General features: G+C 54.6%; 5 protein-coding genes across 5 annotated transcripts; 1 reads left to right on the top strand and 4 right to left on the bottom strand.

The window, feature by feature from the left end:
* Positions 1–152: 152 nt before the first annotated feature.
* On the bottom strand, positions 153–2,018 carry GIT2 (Glycerophosphodiester transporter GIT2; the record flags this gene model as incomplete). Its single annotated transcript, XM_032036773.1, has 6 exons — positions 153–448; positions 506–565; positions 629–989; positions 1,048–1,431; positions 1,503–1,772; positions 1,863–2,018. The coding sequence occupies 6 exons, from the start codon at positions 2,016–2,018 to the stop codon at positions 153–155; spliced, it is 1,527 nt and encodes a 508-aa protein (XP_031884231.1).
* A 1,943-nt stretch (positions 2,019–3,961) lies between these two features.
* On the bottom strand, positions 3,962–4,747 carry CGGC5_v000220 (uncharacterized protein; the record flags this gene model as incomplete). Its single annotated transcript, XM_032036772.1, has 2 exons — positions 3,962–4,602; positions 4,657–4,747. The coding sequence occupies 2 exons, from the start codon at positions 4,745–4,747 to the stop codon at positions 3,962–3,964; spliced, it is 732 nt and encodes a 243-aa protein (XP_031884236.1).
* Positions 4,748–7,402: 2,655 nt separating this feature from the next.
* CGGC5_v000219 (putative carboxypeptidase) lies at positions 7,403–9,195 on the bottom strand (the record flags this gene model as incomplete). The annotated part of the gene is made up of 2 exons (XM_032036771.1): positions 7,403–7,557; positions 7,659–9,195. The coding sequence occupies 2 exons, from the start codon at positions 9,193–9,195 to the stop codon at positions 7,403–7,405; spliced, it is 1,692 nt and encodes a 563-aa protein (XP_031884237.1).
* An 880-nt stretch (positions 9,196–10,075) lies between these two features.
* CGGC5_v000218 (WSC domain-containing protein) lies at positions 10,076–15,086 on the bottom strand (the record flags this gene model as incomplete). Its single annotated transcript, XM_066150645.1, has 6 exons — positions 10,076–10,734; positions 10,786–10,840; positions 10,888–10,967; positions 11,018–13,511; positions 13,565–14,914; positions 15,006–15,086. The coding sequence occupies 6 exons, from the start codon at positions 15,084–15,086 to the stop codon at positions 10,076–10,078; spliced, it is 4,719 nt and encodes a 1,572-aa protein (XP_066009879.1).
* Positions 15,087–18,955: 3,869 nt separating this feature from the next.
* On the top strand, positions 18,956–21,177 carry CGGC5_v000217 (uncharacterized protein; the record flags this gene model as incomplete). Its single annotated transcript, XM_032036769.2, has 2 exons — positions 18,956–20,371; positions 20,419–21,177. The coding sequence occupies 2 exons, from the start codon at positions 18,956–18,958 to the stop codon at positions 21,175–21,177; spliced, it is 2,175 nt and encodes a 724-aa protein (XP_031884239.2).
* Between the last annotated feature and the right edge of the window lie 141 nt (positions 21,178–21,318).

Genomic DNA, 21,318 nt, shown 5'->3' with positions numbered 1-21,318 from the left:
CCTTAACCAAAAATGACGATTCAAGCTTGAGACCAAGGCGCTCGGGTATTCATAACGCGAACGTTTGTCTCGACTCAATAATCGAGTTGATGTCCGGCACTTTTGCTTGCATCCATCCCCAGTCTCAAGACTTTGCGTACTTAGGTTCATGTCTAGGCAACCGTCTTCTCGCCCTTCACGGCAACACCCTCCGACGGGATATCGCTGTCGTGGGCGTTCTCGACACTCTCACCCTTCTTGAGACCGAGCTGGCGCGTGTCGTAGCCGTTCGCCTCCAGGTAGGCGCGGAAGCGGGCATCCTCGAGGGCAATGGTGTCTTGGCCGATGTGGGGCAAGCAAAAGAGGGCAAGGGCAGCGGACAGGACGCAAAGAGACGAAGAGACCCAGAAGGGGTACTGCGCAGTCGCGACCGCGTTGTCGCCGGCAGCGGCTTGGATGTAGGGGAAGACTGTCGTTTGAGTCAGTACACAAATCTGAGGCGATGCTGGCGGAAGATACCACTCACCCCAGGTGCCCACGAAGGCTCCGATCTTGCCAATAGCAGCGGCGATACCGTAGTACTTGCCTGTCTAGCTGTCAGTATGTCTTGATCAAGCATTGATGCAGCCCTTGCTTCGTGTTTACTTACCGCGAATGCCAGTTGCACATGTCTTGGCTGCTAAGAGACCGATATTGTTTCCGGGGCCGAACTCTCCAAGAGCCAGGAAAACACCGTAGACGACGACGAATCCACCGACCATGCCGGGCTGGGACAGGTTGAAGTAGTCACCAGCCATGATGAAACCGACGATAGCCTGGAGGAAGACGCCCAAAGCGAGGGCGTATCGGGGGCCGAGCCAGTCTGAGGCAGGGGCACCGAGCATCGTGCCGGGGATATAGAACAGGTTGATGACAGTGTTCCAGCCGAAGACGGTCGTGAGCGGGGCTGTGTCGCCGTAAATGTTGCTCAGGATGGTGGAAGAGTAGATGCCGAAAGAGTAGGCGGAGAACTACATTGCGTGATGTCAGCTTACGACAATCTCCTCATGCTCGAATATGTGCACTCACATCGTAGATGAACCAGATCAAGCTAACAACAAACAGGCGCCAGCCGTAGAAGCGGAGGGAGAGGAGGTACGGCGTCTTGGCGTGGCGCATCGAGTTCTTCTGGAACTCCTCGTTCTCCTTGACGAAGATGCGGAGGACGAACAGGAAGATGGGGAACACCACACCGATGCCCAAGCTGGTGCGCCAGATGGTGCTGTAGTGGCCGTTGTGGCATGCTGCCGCGACGACGTACGGGACGAATGCGCCAATGACGAAGCCCCAGTCAATCATCGAGTTCGTGAACAGGATGAAGAACATGTTGCGCTTGCCGGACTTGAGCTCTCCAGTCGACTCAGCGGCGCCGACACTGCCAGCCGGGTACTCGCCTCCAATTCCAATTCCGACCTGCCGAGCGCACGTTAGACGGGGTTTGCGAAGGACGGCGGGGGTGTCCATCGCAATGCGAAAGTACTTACGAAGAATCGCCACGCTGCCAAGATGTTGAACATGCCTATGTCGTCGCCCTTGTAGTAGGATCCGGCAGCGAGCGCAGTAAAAACGACGAGGATGATCGTGGAGACGAGCAGAGAGTTCGTGCGCGACCAGTGGTCAGCTAGCCAGCCGAACGCGAGCTGTCCGACGACTGTGCCGGCGAAAGCAATGTCGCCGACGTACTTCTTCGCGTTCGAGTTCTTGTACAGGTCGCCATACTGGAGCGCGAGAACCGTTGTCACGGAGCCAATGACCTATCGCATTCGAATAGGGTCAATTACATTGTCCCAATCGCTCACGAAGTGCGCGCAACTTGTGCGTGCGCGGCGGGGTGAAGTGCTCACGTTATTAATGTAGCCATCGGAAAACAGACCGGCGCCGCATGCGATGACGGGCACGATCGCCTCGCGGAATGGCTTGCGCGGGGTGGTGTCCTGGTCGACGACCTCCTGTGCCCTGAGCTCGGACTCGGAAGGCTCCTTCTTCAGGAAACCCAGCATAGTGTCGACTGGACGACTCTCGTCGCGATTGGCGTTTCGAGGACGGTCGGCAGTGAAGCAGGTCTCTGTTCGTCGCTGGCGAGATCACCGGCGATCAAGGCAAGACAAGCAGCAGTTTGGGGCAGAGACAGGATGACGAAGTCGCCTGGGGCGAGGCAGAAGGGGAGAGGAAGAGGCGCCAGACACGAAGCGGGACTCCCAAATACCTTATATATCGGACGATCACAAGCTCATTGGAAGAAACACAGCCAAAAAGTTCGATCTGCGCAGCTGTCGGGTGCGACGCTAGAGCCAACATGCATGCTGCCTCCCTCCCCCCACCAACGAGGTATCCTTCACCATCCAAAAGAGCTCCATCCCGAAAGGCGAAGGGCGTTTCCCCCGACGAGACGGGGCCGCTCGCGGCCGGCGGCCCTATGAGAAGCGGGAAAGCCGCGCGTGGCCCTTGTTCCCCCGCTGCAACATTATCGATGGGGTCACCGAACGGGTGGCTTACACCGATACCACGGGGCCTTACGAGTGGTTCGCTTTGCGAAATGGGGACTCCACAGCTGGGTTCTGTTCGAGTCGTGTTGGTGCTTCTGCGCCGGTTGGTGATAAGCCCGGAAATGCGGCATGAGGGGGGTGGTGTTCCGGTCTTGGTCGACTCTTGGGCAGACAGAAAGACGGGGGCAGGATGTGATAGGATCAGGTTTGGTGCGGATACACGTGTAGAACGTTAGTCCTTCTCTGTCATGCGACCTGATTGTGCAGTAGTTCAATGGTCTCTCTCATTTGGAGCTGGCTTTTAATACTTGCTCTGAGTGGTGTCCAATGGAAAATGTTTCGCCAATAGAGACAGCTCTTCTGAAAACAAATGACGTTCGAAGCATCCCTGAGAACCAGGCTAAGCTTTTTAGTATTTCTGGGCAGGGCGCGCCGCGCCGGGAGCCTTTGCTCGGCGCGGGCTTCGAGTCGTGCAGGGCTGGTGTACAAGGTACAAACACCACCACTCAACCGAGGATAAGTCGAGTGCGGGGGCCTGAAGCTCATGGAAGATTCTCGTCACATCGAACTTTCTTGGCGATTGCTCAAGTGTTATCTGACCTCGGCGATTTGGACAGAAGGATTGTGTCGAGTTCTGTTCGGTCGTAATGTTAGGAGAGAGAAACAATATTTTGACCCCAGCTGCTCGTTTCTACAGGGTGCCACAAACAATAACAAGTACCTGGATGAACCATCATGCGCAAGTCACGCATTCCCTTGCCTAACCCAGCGACCGCAACAGACGCAAGGCAGCGGCTGAAGTGTAACCTACCCTGCAGGATCGGCAGGGACGGCATTCTGAGTTTTTCAAGTCGCAGCCTCTGTGAAATGATAGGACCAATGAAAGTTTTTGAAAACTTCACAATGCCAGACAATCCCATCATCCATGTTGATGTCGTCCGATGACCTGGATCACCCACGTCGACCTGTGGAGCAGCCGAGGGAGCTAGATCGCCGGGGAGGCGCACCCGGGCGGGTGTCATCAGCTCTTGCGGCTCAAAATCCTGCATGAGAGCACGTGGGAATGAATTGGAATGTGCCGTATTGAGTAGAATGGATTGCGCGAACTGTGTGTTCGTTCCGTGATTTTGCATCACCGGGCCGGGGTTGTCGGGGCCAATGAGCGGCCGTCCGCAGCCCACGTGGGCGCCGGAGTGGACTTGTTGGCCCGAAAAGTTCGGCCTTCAGTTCCGGCCCGCAGCTTGCTACAATACATACGAGCTCGCTGAAACGTGCTGCTGGATATCAAGCCTTTCTGTTTATGAAGACAAAATCATTCTCTAGCTTGAATGATTAGCGGTAAGCTTCTAATTGTACAGGTATCTTCGATGGAATGTGTATTACAGCTAGTACATGTGCCCTTCTAGTACCTCGTCCACGTCCAAGTCCTCAACACTAGGCACCTCTCTCTCCCGATATCAACTATACCACTCTAGCAACTCCGGGATCGTATCAAACGTTTTACAGTCGTCCAGGCCATAAGCCATGTACCGCCAAGCCCATGGCTCAACTTCCCCATCGGGCCGGTTTCTTCGGCAGTAAACTATGTAGAAGAAGCTCTCAACACCGTGCCCAGATTCCCATCCAGCAGCAACTGCCCAACAGCCGTCAACTGTCAGCTCGTGAGGTTTCTTGACGGTGGCATCGATCGATTCATCCGTCTCAGGGCCCGCACCGGTCCAGAACATGGCCTGATACGTCCACTTGGTCTCTCCCATCCCGGGGCCAGTCAATGCACCCACGTACTCCGCAAGAATGCGAAGCTCCGGAGGAGCGCTGATGCTATCGCGAACTTCCTCAAGACACTTTGTTTTCAGAGCGCGCTCCAGACGGGAGAAATACAAATCTCGCTCATCGCTGGTCGGAAGAGACCACCCGCAACCGTCAAGATCGCAAAGCGGTGCGAGTTCATCGGACTTCGTGAGTATATCTTCTGGACTCGATATCAAAGTCCGGGCATCGGTCCGACCCAGGACGCTCGCAAAACAGTCTATTCTCATGTCTTCAGCTACATCTCCCCAATCTTCCAGATCCAGCTCAGCCTGCGTGGCAACTTGAACTAGATACTTGGGTCAGTCTGACTTCACGAAGACTGTTCTTGATGTCCACACACCGTAGACTTCAAGGGCGCGGCGATTGCGTTCGGCTATGTATGTACGATACGCATCAACTGCAGCCTTGACCTCATCGCGCGTTGAGTACATTTTCGGGACGACGTAGTGGAAACAATTTCACCCTGACGAAGAGGCACGAAGGTTTCCCCAAACGCATAGAATAATAGGATGATAATTGATTGTTATTGACGCAGCGGATTCAGGTGCGATCAGGCGCGCTTGGCAATGATGGGTTGCTTTGGTGAGGGGAACGTGATGAGTTGAGATTGAATCTCCTAGATTTTAAATGGGTCTCTTTCCGGTTTCTTGCATAAAGGGGCTACTGTAACTGCAATAGAGGGAGAAAACCAACTGACTACAATGTCCTGTTGGTCGTGGTTCCGTGGTTCAAGGTCAGGCAGTTAAGTTAGTACCTAATTTTGTTAAATTGTTTCTATTGACACCGCCTACTGAGAGGCATTTCAGGTTTCTCTACATCGTACGAGAGAAAAACAAGGCGATGTTATCGCTCGTGGGTAGCACCTCGCAGTTTCCCCGCCAACACTGGTAACTTGATGCCAAAATTGACTATACTGGGGGAAGACTCATTTGACGCTTGATCCGAGATGAAGCACTCCACCTCACGATGATTTGGACCTAGGCTCACGCATGCACGTTTGACGAGATGGGCGTTGAGAGAAGACCCGAAGTGGGTGTAGAGGTGTGGGATCATCACCTGACTTATGCTTTTCAGTGCTCTGGTGCATATAGCTAATGCAGAAACTTGGGATAACTGTAGAGATGGGGTCAGATTCACTGCAGTTTTAACCCTCCTGGAGCTCCCAGAAATACCCCATAATGATAGTATCCTATTGGTTAAATCAGAGCTGCCTTATCCTTTTTAGAGCTCTGATGCAGATAGCTAATGCAGAGACTGGGATTAGGTCGGAAGGGGGGTAGGTTCACTGCAATCTTAACCTCCCAAGAGGGGACTGATATGTTTCCGTACACCATTGTACCCTATGCAACCTGGAAATATGCGGTAAGTATCTTGCTGGCAACGAAGCCATCGTCAACGAGGCTGACAACAACAAGAGTATGGCGAGTTGGCGTCGGCGCGGGCATTTATTCCGGACCCTTAGGCACGTATACTGCGAAGCTACTGGACCGCGCACTGACTGAGTTGCTACTGTGAAAGCTCCTACTGGCTGGGCTCAAAACTTCCTCAACATACGCGGTAAATATAACGAAAACATCCTATGGATGATGTCTCGGATATATGACCAGATCGTGACACATGTCCAAGATTCCCTCGACTCAGGGTCAGCCACCGCAATTTTGAAATACTCAGAAAGTGTCAACATATGTTTTGATTTGGCACTCCTAGAGCGCTTAGATATACGGTATGGGTGCACATAATAGCTAGGTTTTCAATGTCTTTGGCTTGTGCTGAACTTGACGGCTTGGAGCCTGAAAAGCCCTGCGCGTATTTCTAGTATGCATAAACCCTGGGAAGGAGGCTTCCGTGATAATCACCAAGTGCTTCACATTCAAACATGGTGTGATAATATTGTCGAGACGACTAAGGTCCAACGCGTGGGGGACCAAGGTTTTTTACACAAGGAGCCTCGGTAATAAATGAGTAAGATCAGTTCAAAACCAGTCAACTATTACATTCTAGGGAAGCCCACAATGGGTTGGATACACGCATTCTCAGGAGGCCTGGCAGATCCCCGCCATGCATCAGTTGGCTTTTGTTTCCCAAAAGGAGACATGCATGCTCCAGTGGCTGGGCGGTTGAACTGCGGGCAAACGGTTCTTGGTCGACTTCACTGCAATTTTAACCCCTCCAGAGGGAGTCAATACATACTCCATTTGACACCATGCAGGAGTACGCCAAGATATCTGCCAGCACAGCGATGGTATCCATCCTATTGGCTTCAACGACCCTTTGGTTTTGTTACCCAGTTCTTTTAGTGGAGTTTTGCTGTCTGGGCGGATACTTCTGGCTAACCGGGCGGGTGTACGACGACGACAACAACAACGACGACGATAATAATAGGGACAGAGAGAGGGATAGGAATAGCGACGAAAATAATAGAAGTTAATCGAGATAAAATCAACTATAAGAGCTAATATAGGTAGTTATCCGCCCGGTTAGCTAGAAGTATCCGTCCGGATAGCAAGACTCTTTTAGTGTTCTAGAAAGATCAACGACCCGATAGTATCCGCCTGTTTTTCCGAGATGGAGACCTTCACAGCAATTCTAACCCACCCCAAGGGGACCAATAGCTACGTTCAATAACACCACCGCCAAGACAAGAGTTGTGCCGCGGGCGCGAAGGCCTCCTGACGCTTTTCTGGTATCCCAAATGCCTATGTGGGTAATGCATCTCTTAACATGATTCAAGTTAGAATACGGTGCGGTTAGGATAAGTATTAAGTTCGAATTCAAAAGCCTAAGCATCATTAATGAAGACCTAAGGCATGTAAGACCAATAGTCCTCCCTTGCGCAAAACTACCAGGAGTAGGCTTTTTTACTCACTTGAAACTAAGCCATTGGTGTTAATGTATGTTGCCATTGTTACTTGACTTAAACAGATATTCGCTTCATCATCATCTCTATTCACCCTACCCTTCTAGAGATCAATCATAGACAACCGCCCTCAAGACGGTATCGCATTCACCCTCAGATTGAAAAAACCTTAGATGCCTCCCTAGATGTCTGAACCAGATTCAACCACAACTATCCTCCTACAGGCGGTTTAAACCTCTGCAGCATCAAAGTTGCGGATCAAATCATAATAAAACCTCAAAATCTCCATGTGCGCAGAAATCTGGATCCTCTCATCAATCGTATGCGCATTCACCGTAGCCCCGTTGCGAATGGGCACGAAGCGGTACACATTAGGCGTCAGGTCTACACAAGTACCGCATGTCAGCAAAGTCTTCTCGCAGCTGAAGACCTCGGAGGTCTCCCAGACCAAGATTAGAAGGAAGAAAGCAAGAACCCAAACTTACTCAGATAATGTCTCGTATCAGTGTTTCCCGTCATCAGCTCTCCAACCGGCACAACCTTACCCCCATCAAACGCAAACGAGCTCTGCAGCGTGCCCGAGAATAAATCCCAGATCGGGCCCTTGGTCGGCGACACCGGCGCCACGAGCGTCTTCTGCGACGAGCTCAGGACCAAGGTGCCGTTGTAGTCAACCTCGTACATGACCTCAATACTGCCATTCTCGAGACCAACAGAGCCCGCGAGATCTCTCTTCTTTGTAGCAGCGTACCTCTCATACCCCTCGTCGCCCTCGAACGCCACAACCTTCACGCCGTACTTCTCCGCAATCCCAGAAATATACGAGACGACGTTGTGCTGGATCTCGGGGATGCTGTTCTGCGGCGCCACACGATAGTTCACGCCGACCTTGACAACCTCGGGCATGGCGTTGATCTTCTGCCCGGCCTGGAAGTAGTCCACGCTCTGCGAGGTCTGCAGGCGGTAGTGCGTCGGGCGGTCAATCTCGACCAACGTCTCCGCGAGCGCCTGCAGATCGCCGTCTTGCAGAAGCTTCGTGATCTCGGGCTGCGCGTCAGGGGAGTACCGCGCCTGGCAGACCATGTGCTCGTACAGCGGCGACTGCGTCGTCAGCTGCGGCGAGTACGGGTGCGCCTCGAGCGCGACGACCATCTCCGAGACGATGCCGATGCCCGTGTGCGGGAAGGGGACCGAGGAGTGGCCGCCCGTGACGTGCAGCTCGAGCCAGATGTCGACGTGGCCCTTCTCCATGACGGCGGGGAGGGCGTAGAGCGTCTTGGAGTCGAGCTGCTGCAGGCCCATGCCGCCCTCGTCGAGGATCAGCGCCATGCTGTTGTTGCCCCATTTCTGCTCGAGGTGCTTGGCGATGTAACCCGCGCCGCGCTGGCCGGAGCACTCCTCGTCGAAGCCCGAGGCGAGGATGATTGTGCGCTTGGGGACCCAGTCTGGGTTCGCAAGGAGGGTTTCGAGCGCCGAGAGGAGGGCCGTGAAGGAGTTCTTGTCGTCTGAGACGCCGCGGCCCCACATCCACTCACCGTCAAAGTGCGCGGCGAACGGGGGATAGGTCCATGTCGAGGCGTCGGCGACGGGGACAACGTCCTGGTGGGCCGCGAGGAGGAGGGGCTTGAGGTCAGGGGAGGAGCCCGGGATGGTGTAGACGAGGCCGAAGGTGTTTACTTTGACGAGTTCGGAGCGCGCGTGGACCGCTGGGTAGGTCTTGCGCATGACATCGTGGAGTTCGTAGAACACTTTCCAGCGCGGGTCGGTGTCAAAGTCGCCGAGATCGTCGTAGCAGATTGACGGGACGCGGACGAGAGCTGCATGGCGGGAGACTTGCTTGAGGATGGCGGCTTCGGAGGTGAAGAGCTCCTTTGCGGAAGGAAGACCGTCGGAGGGTGAGATCGGGGGCGGGAGATCGCAAGTGAAGGAGGAAGCTGAGGGGCTGGTGAGAGGATGTTGGTCGGAGGAGGCGACGACGGCCGCTGCCGCGGATAAGATGCTGACGAGGGTGTTGGAACGCATCGTGAAGCTGTTGTGGTCAACCGAAGGTGCTCCAACTCAATGCACTCAACTCCGGCTTTAAAATTGTCACCTTTCTTCGGCCCAAATCACGGAATAGAAGAAAGAGAACACAACCCCTCGCGGGAAGAGGTGTAGGAACGTCATTTTGTAAGCAGTCACACGCAGAGATCCCTGTGTTGCGTGATAGCCACCTCCATGCATCCTTCACCATTGACCAGTCAGTTTCTCAAGAGCTTCCCCATCCCCCGCTCGCCGAGATAGGAGCTCTTTCACCAGCGTGCAATCATTGTGGGGTTTCAACAGATAACGGCATAGAACCCCAGTATTTGCCGATATCCATGTTTCGGAGTCGGAGTCCACCCGACCGGTGCCGATACGGACATGTGGGCGAGTCAACGCCGCGGGCAACTTGCGACCTGCCTAATCAGAGAGCGGAGGCTGCCATTGGGTGTCGGGTATTTGAGGTGGGGGTTCACGAATCTATCGGCAATTCTGTCATCATGAATTCTGTAGGATCGAATGCTACACGCAAGTCAGTCGGTGAACTGCTGTGTTAACGCATGAGAAGATGTCGACGGTGTTTGGCTATTTTTCATTGACTTGCTTAGAGGTCTGGACAAAGTTAATTGACACCGGGGCCGTTCCGTGGACCGGATGCCGCAGGTACCGGAGTCAAGCCAAGACACGCGACCGGGGTATGGTTCACGCAGCATTTGAAAGGCGGACTGAATAAGAAATGAAGATGTAAATATGCAATGACTACATGGCACCCGCTTATCGGTATGCTCTGGGTATGTGCTAAGTGAGATTTTCTGAGATTATCCAAGGCGTTTCCATGCCACTATTACTCCATTAAGATTGAATGAGATTATGCCAACGATTAGGCAGTCTGCGTAACCACGGGGCCGCCGGTTGTCGGGAGTGCAACCGGCGTTGAAAGAGCGTACAAATCAAACATCTTGGCCCCACCGCAGTAGTTGGCGGTGTTTGTTGTGGTCGTGACGGTACCGTCGGTGGTGAAGGTACTAACACTGCCATAGCAGTAATTCTTGCAGGCCTTGGTCCCGACAAGGGAGGTGACAACGCCGCCCTGGAAGTCGAGACTCGAGCCGCCGTAGCACTCGTGGTGGTACTCCAAGAACAGGTACGGTAGCTTGGTTGTCGGTGTTGGGGCCTTACTATACACCGAGTTGGCGTGAGCGATGCAAAGCTCAGGCGTAACGCTCTGGTTGGCAAACAGCAGAGGAAGCGCGTGTCCGGTAGGCCGGTCCCTGAAGCAGCCAACATAGTAGTACCCGTCGGTTGCCGTGGCTGAGGCCGACGACGTCGAGCTACCACTTGACGAAGGGGAACTACTTGTGGTTGTTGATGCCGGCACAGATGGCACGAGGGAGCTGGATGGCGCTACAGACGATGATGAGATCGCCGAGCTGCTTGATGACGGGCTGGGACTCGCGGTGGACGATCGCGAGCTGAGAATTGCGGAGCTCGAAGAGGTGACAATTGAACTGGCGCCAACAGAGGCAGAGCTGGAACCGACTGAGGATGATTGAATAGTCGAGGCACTGGAGGACAAGGATGACTGCTCACCAGCAGCAGAAAGCTTGAAAAGATCAAGGCGGCTGGTTCCTCCGCAGTACTCAGACTATTCACCGTTAGAAGACATCTTGCGGCGGGGGAAAGTAGACTTACCTGGTTGCCGCGACAGAGCATATCGCACTCCTTCAGCGGAGCCGGGACCGATCCCGCGTTGGTTGCACTTCCGCACCAGCCTGATATCATTGTTAGAAAACGTCTAGTAAGCACGAGACACGAAACCTACACTCTTGGGCGTACTCAACACCCATGTACTGGAAGTTGCCCTTGGCGCAGAAGGCGGCGCAAGCCTTGGTTGTCATATCTGCCGAGCCGAAGGAAGCCCCTGACAAAGCGCGTCCGTTGACGCCTTCGGTCTGGCATCCCAGGAACTCGTAGTCGCCTGCTCGTGCAGCGTGCTGGGGTTGAGACGGTGCTTGGTTGGGGATTGTGTTGTTGTAAACCGAAAGGCGGAAGCCGGCACCACACAGACCGACGGAGGAACCCGCACAAGGCGAAGAACATTCGGCTTCTGAGGTTGACATCTTGGCAGCTTGCGCATCCCAGCCGCAGTAACATTCGCGGCCGTACTCGACACCAAAGTAGTTAAAGGCTCCACCACCTGGCGCACCAGTACTGCAGAATGCAGCGCACTTGGCCAAGCTCATATCGTCTGACGCAGAAGACGCCCCTTGGAAGAGTCTCTCGCCGTCAACAAGGTCTTTGAAGCACCCAGCGTATTGCCATTGTCCGCCGATGATAGCAGGCATCTGAGGATTGAGGGGTGACGCGACAAATGTTGCAGATGGGGTCGCACTGCTCGAAGTCGTGGAAGTGGGGGTGATTGTCGAGACGAAAGCCGTGCTGCTTGAGCTTGAGGCACCAGATGAAGCACTGGAGACCACTGACGATGACGTCGCAGATGCGCTGGAGACACCGCTGCTCGAGGATGTTAAAGAGCTGGTAACAGCCGAGGAGGATGCTGCAGAGGAGACTGGAGGGACGCTGCTAGCGGACGATGCCCTGGTGGAGGATCTCGTTGATGCTGGCAGCGATGAGCTAGCGCTGGGGTTCTTGAGAGACTGGTAGAAGCCAGCAATGTCGAATGATGTGATATCGGCGTACAAGCTCATGTGCCCGTTGTCGCCACCACATGCCTGAGTGTCATCTCCAGTGCAATCGAAAGTGCACAGATTGAGGGACTCGTCCTCGTACGTAGAGGGGTTCTTAATGCTGGAACCGCACCAACACTCTTGGTGGTACTGGACACCAGATAGGGCAAAACCTCTGTCGTTGCAGATCCCCTGGCACTGCTGCAGTGTGTTCGTTTTTTGCTGAGCAGCAGTGTTGACAGAGTTCTGAAGATTGCGGCCCAAATTGGTGGTATCCTTGAAGCATCCGACATATTGGTATTTGGCAGTGCCGTTGGAAAGAAGAGGCCCGACCTGCTTGCTGACAACGGTGCCTTCGAACACAATGTCGTGACGACCCGAAACTTCGCCGGTGGTTGAGTTAAGACCATCAGTGCTGAGTGTCCACGTGGCACGTAAAGCCTGGGCAGGGTGGTTCGGCTGAACAGGCGCGGCATGAATGCCAACGCTTCCAATGGAGCAGCTACCGCCGACAACTTGCGTTCCCTCAGTGAGCTCATTGTTAGGGTTCAAGGCGAAGAGCTGCGAGGTGGCGGGAGGCTTGGAAATGGTGATCGTGAGAGGGGCATCGCCCTTGTTGCAGACCCTGATTTGCTTGTCGACAAGGCCTCCTGCAACCACGTTTCCGTATGAGACAGTGTAGTTTGACAGCACAGTCCAGCCACCGGAGCCATTAGAAACCTCGAACGAAACTGCAGGCGGGTCGTTGACGGAAGCACTCAAAGTGAGCACAGCAGTCCCGCCGTTAGACCAGATGGTGATCTTTGACAAGTATGATCCAGGTGTCTCCCTCAAGAAGCGCAGGGCGACAGTCAGGCTCTTTCCGGACTCAAGAGTGGAACCAACGGTCGGGAAGTTTGTAGATGAGAAACCAGAGCCAAGCCCGCCATCACTGGTAAAGTTGGCGTAGTCGCTAGTGTTCGTCTGCCAGGCGAAGCCGGTGAACGTCAAGGTGCCGTTACCAACATTTTGAATGAGAGCAGATCCCGTGAGGCCGTCTAGGGCGTCACGGAGGACCAATCTACCGAAAGCAATATCCGATGGTGTGGCACTCAGGAAGGCGCCCTGCTTGACAACAGTGCCTTGGACAGACACTAGTACACTAGTAGCGTACTCGGCAGGAGGGCTGATGGAGAGCGTGACGGCGCTAGAAAGCACTCCAGGCACAATCGGGACGGCCGGGTTGGAGAGGTCCCAAGTGACGTTCAAGGAGAAAGATGCTCCTGCAGCGACCGCACCCTGGGGTAGAGTTGAATTGGAGCAAGTGAAAGTCGGGTCCGCAGCGGTGCAACCATTGACCTTGGTAAGAGCGACGTTGGCTTTGCAGTTGACAGTCACGCTGGCAGTGGAACCAGCTTCGAGAGACCCAAAATCCACTGGGCTAGTGCAGTTGACAGCAGGGTTGACGGGAGACCCCAGCGCCACAAGCCTGTTGTTGTTGACGTTCATGAACACACGACCATCACCAAAGACCGGACGTTGGAACTTGTTGCTACCTTGAGTGGAAGGCAGAGTGATGGGAACCATGACGCCGTCCTGAGGAACGGCACGGAAAGCTTGGAGGCCGACGTTGACATCTGCAACCCAGACCTTTCAGGTGTTAATCAAAGTCAGTGGACGTGAGCGGGTGAGGGGGATCTTACAATGCCAGTGCCAGGCTTGCCGTTGTCTGATGTAATGGTCATTTGTCCGACACCAACGCGACCAGCTCCGACGAAGGAAGCTGATTTGCCGGCAAGGGTGAATTGAGGCGCACCCTTCGCGTCGAAGCCAAGCTTGTACGCAACAAGCGGGCCACCAACAGTGGTCGCGTAGATGTAACCGCCCTCGCCAGGGTAGCTGCCGAATCCGCCGTACAATGAAAAGCCAAGCTCAATTGTCTGGATGATACCATCGCCGCCGTCAGCCGCCTGTCGAAAACCGCCGAGGTTGTCGGCGTTCATGATGTAGGCTCTGCCCTTCTTTCCAGCCGTAACGCACATGCGGTTGACGCCGGTGCCCTTGAAAACGGTTGGATCAAGGACGGCAAGTCCCGAAGAGCCGACATCGCGGTCACCGGCATCGAGACCAACGTAGTCATATGGCTGAAAGTAGTCAATCAGACTCAGCTTTCCGGTCGAAGCTACCTCCATCTTTACCGTGCACTCGTCGAGGGTGGACATGTAGACTCTGCCACTGGCGGGAACATTTCCGTTGGCATGTCCCTGACCGTTGCCTGCCACGAAATAGACGTTGTTGCCGATGACGGGCAAACCCATGCCACTCTGCCAAATACCTGCCTTGCCTCCCGTTTCGTTCGCGAGATCAATTGGTTGCGGCTTCGGAGCTCCAGGAGCGGCTTCCGTGGCCCACATGCTTACCGGGCCCACGCCGGGTGTCTTGCTGACAGAGACGAGATAGCCAGTGTAGTTCCAGCGACCGCAGTGAGAGCCGAATGCGGCAACGATGTGGCCGTTGAGCTCGGCCAGAGAGGGACGCTGCAGGGCCACACCACCGACGAAGTACTTGGCTGGGTCGTTATCGGCATTGATACCGTCAATCAGGACGGGGAATTTGTCGACGTCTTCGAGCGAGGGAATACGAATCGCGTACATCTTGTAGACACCGTTGGCTGTGCCGGAAGTGGTCCCATCTCGATAGCCCTTGGAGAAGACGTACATGATGCTTGTCGCGGGATCGATGATGGGGGTACCGGTGATGCCAACCCAGTTCGGGATGTCGCCGCAGTTGCTGTCGGCAGCGGAGAAGGGGGCCTGGAGAGTCCTCTGCTTCAGAATGTTTCCGGTCTTACTGTCGAAGATACGAATGATGTTCATCTCGGAGGCGGTGATGACGAGCTCGGTGCCGCCCTCGGGTGTGTAAACCAGCGGTTTGGCCAACCAGAACTCCTTGCTGTCAGGAGAAGTGAAAGTCCATAAATTTCTGAAGCTTGAAGAACCGGCAATGTTTGGGTCAAGGTTGTGGTTGGGGAGATAGCCCGATTGAGGCAAATCCTGCAATAGTATGTCGTCAGTCCACATCCCATGGTAGTCGGTACAACTCAAACACAGAACTTGGGACTTCGGAGGAGGGACCAGAACTTACAGCATCACGGTATGAATCGGTGGTGGCCAGCGAAGCAACCAGTACTGGCAACGAAGCCAGCACTCCGATGGACAACCTCATCCTGGCAGACTGAGAAGGGAAAGAAAGAGGGACGAAATATCTGCCTGGACACAGAAGAAAACCCAAGAGTTGACTTGAGAAAGTAAAGAGAGCGTGGCACTTGAGAAGGATATGATGAGGATCTGGGATCGCGCGAGATAATAAACAAAACCCATGATGGCCAAGATTGTGAGCCAAGAGCATGGCGCCCCTCAACACGCCAGATGGGGCACAGCCGCGGCCCTTCCGTCGCGGCCGACATCGACCTAGCCCATGGGTCGAACTAGAACTTCTCCATCGAAGCTAGGCGTAGGCGCAGAACATGCGCTTCATGCACGACCAAAGTGTTTGCTCGCATGGTTTTGGCGAGCTGGCAGTCGTGCGTGTGGAGGAAGGTTGTGAAGGGATGGTGCGCACGCCCAGGCTTGTTTGATTAGGGCGAGATATTGAAGACGCCCGAGACAATCCAGGGAAGGCGGGAAAGGCATGCCGAGCGTGAAAGCAGGGGAGCTTCTTCTCTCAGCTCTGGCACAGTATGTAGACCACAGGTCAGGGTCGGAGAGAATCGTCCAAAACAGCAACGAGCACAGGCGTAAGCCCAAAGCCCAGCGGAGCGAAGTCAAGAACCGGGAGCCGAGTGTTGTGCATCCGTAGCAAGGGAGGGACTGTGCCCTTGGGAGTTGGCGAGACATGGGGCATCCAGGCTGGCGGATGGAAGCCATGCGACGAGCCAGGGATGATGCACTGGTGGTGTGCTTCAACAAGCAAGGCGAAGCTGGCAGGCTGCCCAATGATTAGCCCAATGATCCATCACAAGGCGCATCTCATTCATGGAATGCCCGGAATGCGTGGCTGCACGGAGCCGGGGCCGGAGGCCACGATAGATGTGATTCAATTGCTTTGTTGTCTTAGCCGGCCAAGTATCTCTCCGACGCCCGGCAACTAGTCGCCACGAGTAGATTGGGTTGACATTGTTTGCCAGGCATGTTGGATCTGGGCAGGACGAGATCTGCCGTGGGGTGGGCACGTCGAAGACATGCAGAAGAAACAAAGTCGATTGAAGGGGCTCCGAAAAACGAAGCCAACACTAAGGTACGGACGGGAGGGTGGAACAAGCTCCGATGCGCAGGGAATGCAGCTTGGGGAAGAGATTGGGGGCGTCGGGCGCTAGTCTTGATGGAGTCAGGTGTTTACTTAAGCGAGCAGCATCACCTGCAGGCAAGCCCGTCTGCACTCTGCACGGAAGGAGCGCTCCAGCAATCGGGTGCACCTTCCTGTACCTGCACCTGCACCTGCCTGCTGCACGATGCAAGGGCGGAAGGCACACGGAAGGTGGGCTCGACCGAAGGCAGCTCGCCGCTAAAGCACGCAAAAAATACGGTTGAAAATATGGTTGTGTTAGTGGTCGTTCGCTGCACCGGGTCCTCCTGGCATTAATCCAAATCAGAGAATGATGACGTTGGGAAGACAGGGGTGTGGACTGTCGAAGCCATCGATGCTCGCAAACCCGACTATTGCATTCTGCGACTGAGGTCAGGTGCCATCGTGATCTGGCTAAGCAAGAAGGCAGGAGGGCAAGCACCTTCAGCTCGCCACTGCCATGTTCGAAGTGTGCTCTTTCCATCCTCGCTGAGTCTGGGGCGTCCCTTCCGTCGTTCTGGAGGTAGTCCTTCCATATGCAGAAGGGGCGGGGTGGCGGCCGTACCTGCGTCGCGATTGCAGAGGCAAGTGCCTGTCGGTTTCCTCTTTTCCCTCCCTCTTGCTGGATTGGGTGATGACAGCCTCCCTCCGTCTCCTCCTCCTTGGGCATCTTTTTTTGGTCTCGCTTCTCCTCCAACATGCATCTCGCCGCAGTCGACGAGAACAAACCGCATCCTTCCGTCTCCAGATGATGATCATCCTCACCACCCCTACTTATATTCGATGCCGATATTACCGATGCTCCCTCTGCTCGACGCCAAACTGAGGGACGCTTGCTTTTGAACATGTTCCACCACGACACAAGGATCGCGATAGATCCTAAACATTGGACTCACCACGCCGCATGGCCGAATTGCAATAACCTGCTCTCGTACGACTGCTTACTTGGCTTTCGCGTCCTCCGCCTCAACGCACCACACCTCCCGGTCTCCAAAGTCGATTTGGGCATTTGGGCCCAAGGCACGGCACGGCCGATTCTCTCCCTGCGTCTGGTGCCCGAGCTGCTGCAGTGCAAGGATATCCTGCACCAGACACCGGTCATCCCATCGCTTCGTCCAAACCAGCTCGTCGGGTCTCCTGTCATCCCATCTCTTCAGTCTTCCCTTGGCAATCGTCCACCACCATCACCGCCCGCGGTTTCCTCACACGTCTTCTTTGTTCGTCTTGCCCGATATCATCTTCAAGAGCCTCGAGAACTACCAACTGTTGGTTGGCCCCCACGATGAAAAAACAGATCGGCAATCAAATTCAGGCCACGGACCAACGATGCGGCATGTTGGGCACGGCGCGCCTGGGTAGCCGCCACTAACACACTTGACGGCGGTCGCGATGCCGATTCTAGACCATCGCTCTCTGGAGTCTGAGCACCATAAACAAAAACAGAGTTTCCCTCGTCATCGAAGGATGGACTACTTCATGGTTAAGCGCGGCCGAATTCTCTGTTTCCCTTGATTGCATCCCACGTGCACTCAACGAGGAAGACGTTGAGTGGCATGCTTTGCTTCAGCCCCCAAGATCCACAGTTCCGCCCTTGTCGGTCTCGAAGTCCGTTTTGGTAGGGATTGACGTGACCAACGTTCCTGTCCATTGGAGGCTTGTTGCATCGACAAACATCCGTCAGTAGGCTGCTGTTGGTTTGCGAAAGAAGGAGAAATTTTCTACTCGGAAACGCTAGCTAAGCGCCTAAAAATAGGAGATGGCGGGAAACGTTCCATCTGCCGGTACCCTAAAAAACTCTTCCTGTCGGCCTCCAGGTCTACCAGTCTAGCGCTATGCGCCAGTTGCCATCGATTCAGCGGCGTCTCTGCCCTTTTGGTCATTGTTTTGTCGGCGTTTGGTTCCATGACATACAACGTTAGCCCTTGTCCCCTATGGCTGCGATTTTGCCAGTTCCGATTTGGTTCTTCGATGGCTGACACAGGATCAGCTTGTGCCTGCACCACATCCACCTGTCGAACCGCCGACACGTCCATCACCGAGAATCAGCTCCGTGTGAGACGCGCGGGCCATCGGGAATTATCAGGACCCTGGTTCGTCGCCGTCTACACTCTTCAGGCGTTGCAGATTTCTCTAGGAGAGAGACAGTGGATCGAACCACCTGTATGCTCTCTCAGCGCCAGTCAATAGAGCATCTGTAACGCCAGCATATCCCCGCAAAAAGACGTTCGGCGGACCCGCGAGTCAGGGGGATCCGCATACAAAAGACCCCTTTTTGCAGTAGAATACGAGCAGGCTGAGGACTAGCGTCCTCGGCAATGCAGTCAATGCCTTGGATCCACTGGTCATGTTCAGAAAAAAGATGGAAGTTCTTCGTCTGCTGCGTTGGTTACGATCAGTCTTGCCCCCATCATCTTCAACGACCACATTATTGAGGGGCTTGCACCGACTGTCACTGATGCGCTGAAGAAGAAGCGCTGTCGCTCACCATTGTTGCCTGTCTCGGGAATCGCAAACGAGGTCAGGAAGGTGCGGTGATGCTGGCACGCCTTGGCCTCGTAGGGCTGCTGGCCAGCTGCGCCTCTGGTGCCTATGTTCAATGGCAAACGTGCGACGAAGTCTCATCCAGAAACGATCTTTTCGCCCCTACGAGCCTCGATGCGAAGTTAAGACAACTAGATGACGGAGATGAGCGACTATCATTTCGGGTAGGGCGATGGATCGAGGAGGAAGAATGCGAGGAAATCGCCCGAATGATGCCCGCAGCGGCTCTAGAAATCCAGATGCTGGGACGATCATCGGCCTTCAGCGCAAAGACTAATACGACATGCGCGAAGCTCAACTTTGCCAAAGGCTGGAAGTCGACCATGCGAAACCCGGCGAGTCTGTACGTCAACTTCGAAACCGATATTGGCCGCCTGCCTCCATTGTCGACATTCCATGCGACGCTGCATCTGCAGAGCAACGACTCCGAAGAGATCAGCTGCCGACAAGCAAACATGACTCCTACGCTCGATCCGACCACGATATCTGCAATTGGCTACACTACATGGGGCGTCTTCCTCTTCGTGTTTCTTGTCGGCGTCTTGCGCTCCGTCTACAGTGCCCCAGTGACGCTCGACGAGGAACAGCGTTCCATACGGACGGTCCTTCCGAACGTCGGCGATTGCTTGCAGTACATCCAATTTGTCTTCCTAACTGGTGGGCTCAGCCTCCGGTATCCCGGCTTCTACCAGCCTGTGGTCAGCAACTTGAATTGGTTCTCGCTTTTCGTGGTTGGCCCTGTTACACACGGGGTGACTTATGACAAAGTCCAGGATGGAATCTACGTTATGAATGGCACGTATGGCGGTACATTTGGTCTGGAGTTGATGACCCAAATTGCAGGTGCTCCCATGACGATGGATACCTGGATCAATATGGTTGTTCTCATGGTGATTGTTGCTCTCGGCTGCGCCGTGGTGATCGAGGTCGTGTGGCTCGTGAACCGTCACCGAAATTCCGATGGCGAGGTTTCTGAATCAACTGTCGGCTTGCGACACACTTTCAGCCGTGTCCTTCGAATCATACTGTCCTACTTCATGTTGCCCTTGGCGGCCCTCTCCTTTTATCAGCTGGACCACGCGTCGTTCTTGCCAGCATACCATACGTCACTCGCAGTGGCGCTCATTGTTGCCATGATGGGCGCGTTTATTTGGCTTCTCCGTCAAATTCCTACGCACAGTCTTGGCGTCTTGATTTTCGACAGCACGAAGCGGTATAGACGGATCGCGCCTACTGAGGACTTCCGACGACATGACGAGACCTTCATTCTCATTCTATTCGTTCTGGTTTTCGTCCGTGGCGCGGCCATCGGCGGGTTGCAGATCTCGGGCCCGGCGCAGCTGGCTGTCCTTGGCTCATGCGAACTTCTGCTCTTAGCGAGTATTGCCGGGTTCCAGGCCTATTCTACCTTTTCCATTGGCGCGATTGCGGCAACCATGCGCCTCTGCAGCTTAATATTCATGGTGTCGTTCCTGCCGGACCTTGCGGGACACGAGACGAAAAGCGCCATCGGCTACTTGCTTCTGGCACTGCATACCGGCATGCTTCTAGTGGGCTTCTTTGTCCCAGCGGTCTGCGACCTTATTGCACTGTGCAAGACGTGGTGGAAAGCTCCAAGGCCCGACGTACGTTGTCTGTTTACTTTTGCAATCTATCATCTGACAATATATAGGTATACGGACTCCGACAGCTTAGACGTCGTCAGGTATCGAGAACAAACCTTTCTACAATGTACGACGCCGACAGCTCCTACGGGTTGCCCTCTGAGCACGACGCATTCGGGGAACCTGCTGCTGGCTACCTTCACCCAACGTACCGCCCTGATAGTCCCAGCACATTGCGTCTGAATTCATCACCTACATCAAGTCGATACTATCGCCCTCCTCGCTCACCATCGCGTGGGACGTCCATCTCTTCTTCCGATTACTATCGAAGATCCGAAAGCATTGCGTCGCCAGCTTCGTCTGCTTACCCACCATCGAGGAGCACATCCGCATCCACCACCCTGGCAGAGAAGCGATCCATCCAGCGTTCCGAGTCCATCATGTCGCCGGGTAGGCTATCAGAGGAATCAATAGAAGAAGAGGATTCAGCCCATGAGCCTCAAACATCATCGACTAAGGCCGATGGAAGGCCACTCGGTCCACGATGGAGCGACTACTCATTCCGCGAAGCCGACCTATACTACGGCGCCCCTAGACCGGCGCCCGCCACACGAGCATCTGAAGAAATCCCCCGCCCTCCTGCTCTCAAGCCATCACTTCGATCTACTTCTGGTATTTGGGCCAAGTTCACTGGCCAGCCGAGTATAGAGCACGGATTTCAGGTCGTGAGACCACCCCGACCTGAGCAGGGCTTTGTTGTTGTCAGACCTAACAGGCCAAGCAACCTCAGCAGTAGCTCAAGCTCGAGCGATGGAGAGACGAGATGATATCAATCATATGAGGCGGCACACGAGAATCGTTGTTTACACAGACGGTTGACGTGACGTCAGTTTCCTAATATCCTGGGACAATGCATCGGAAGGGGCGCAACAGAGCAGAATAGCTCCAGATGAAATTCAGTACATATT

This window comes from Colletotrichum fructicola, assembly GCF_000319635.2.
Source record: "Colletotrichum fructicola Nara gc5 chromosome Unknown KSG_Nara_v1_contig01, whole genome shotgun sequence".
In the NCBI taxonomy this organism is placed as follows: Eukaryota; Fungi; Ascomycota; class Sordariomycetes; order Glomerellales; family Glomerellaceae; genus Colletotrichum; species Colletotrichum fructicola.
Note: the sequence above shows the minus strand (reverse complement) of the source record. Positions and strands in the feature narration are given on the sequence as shown.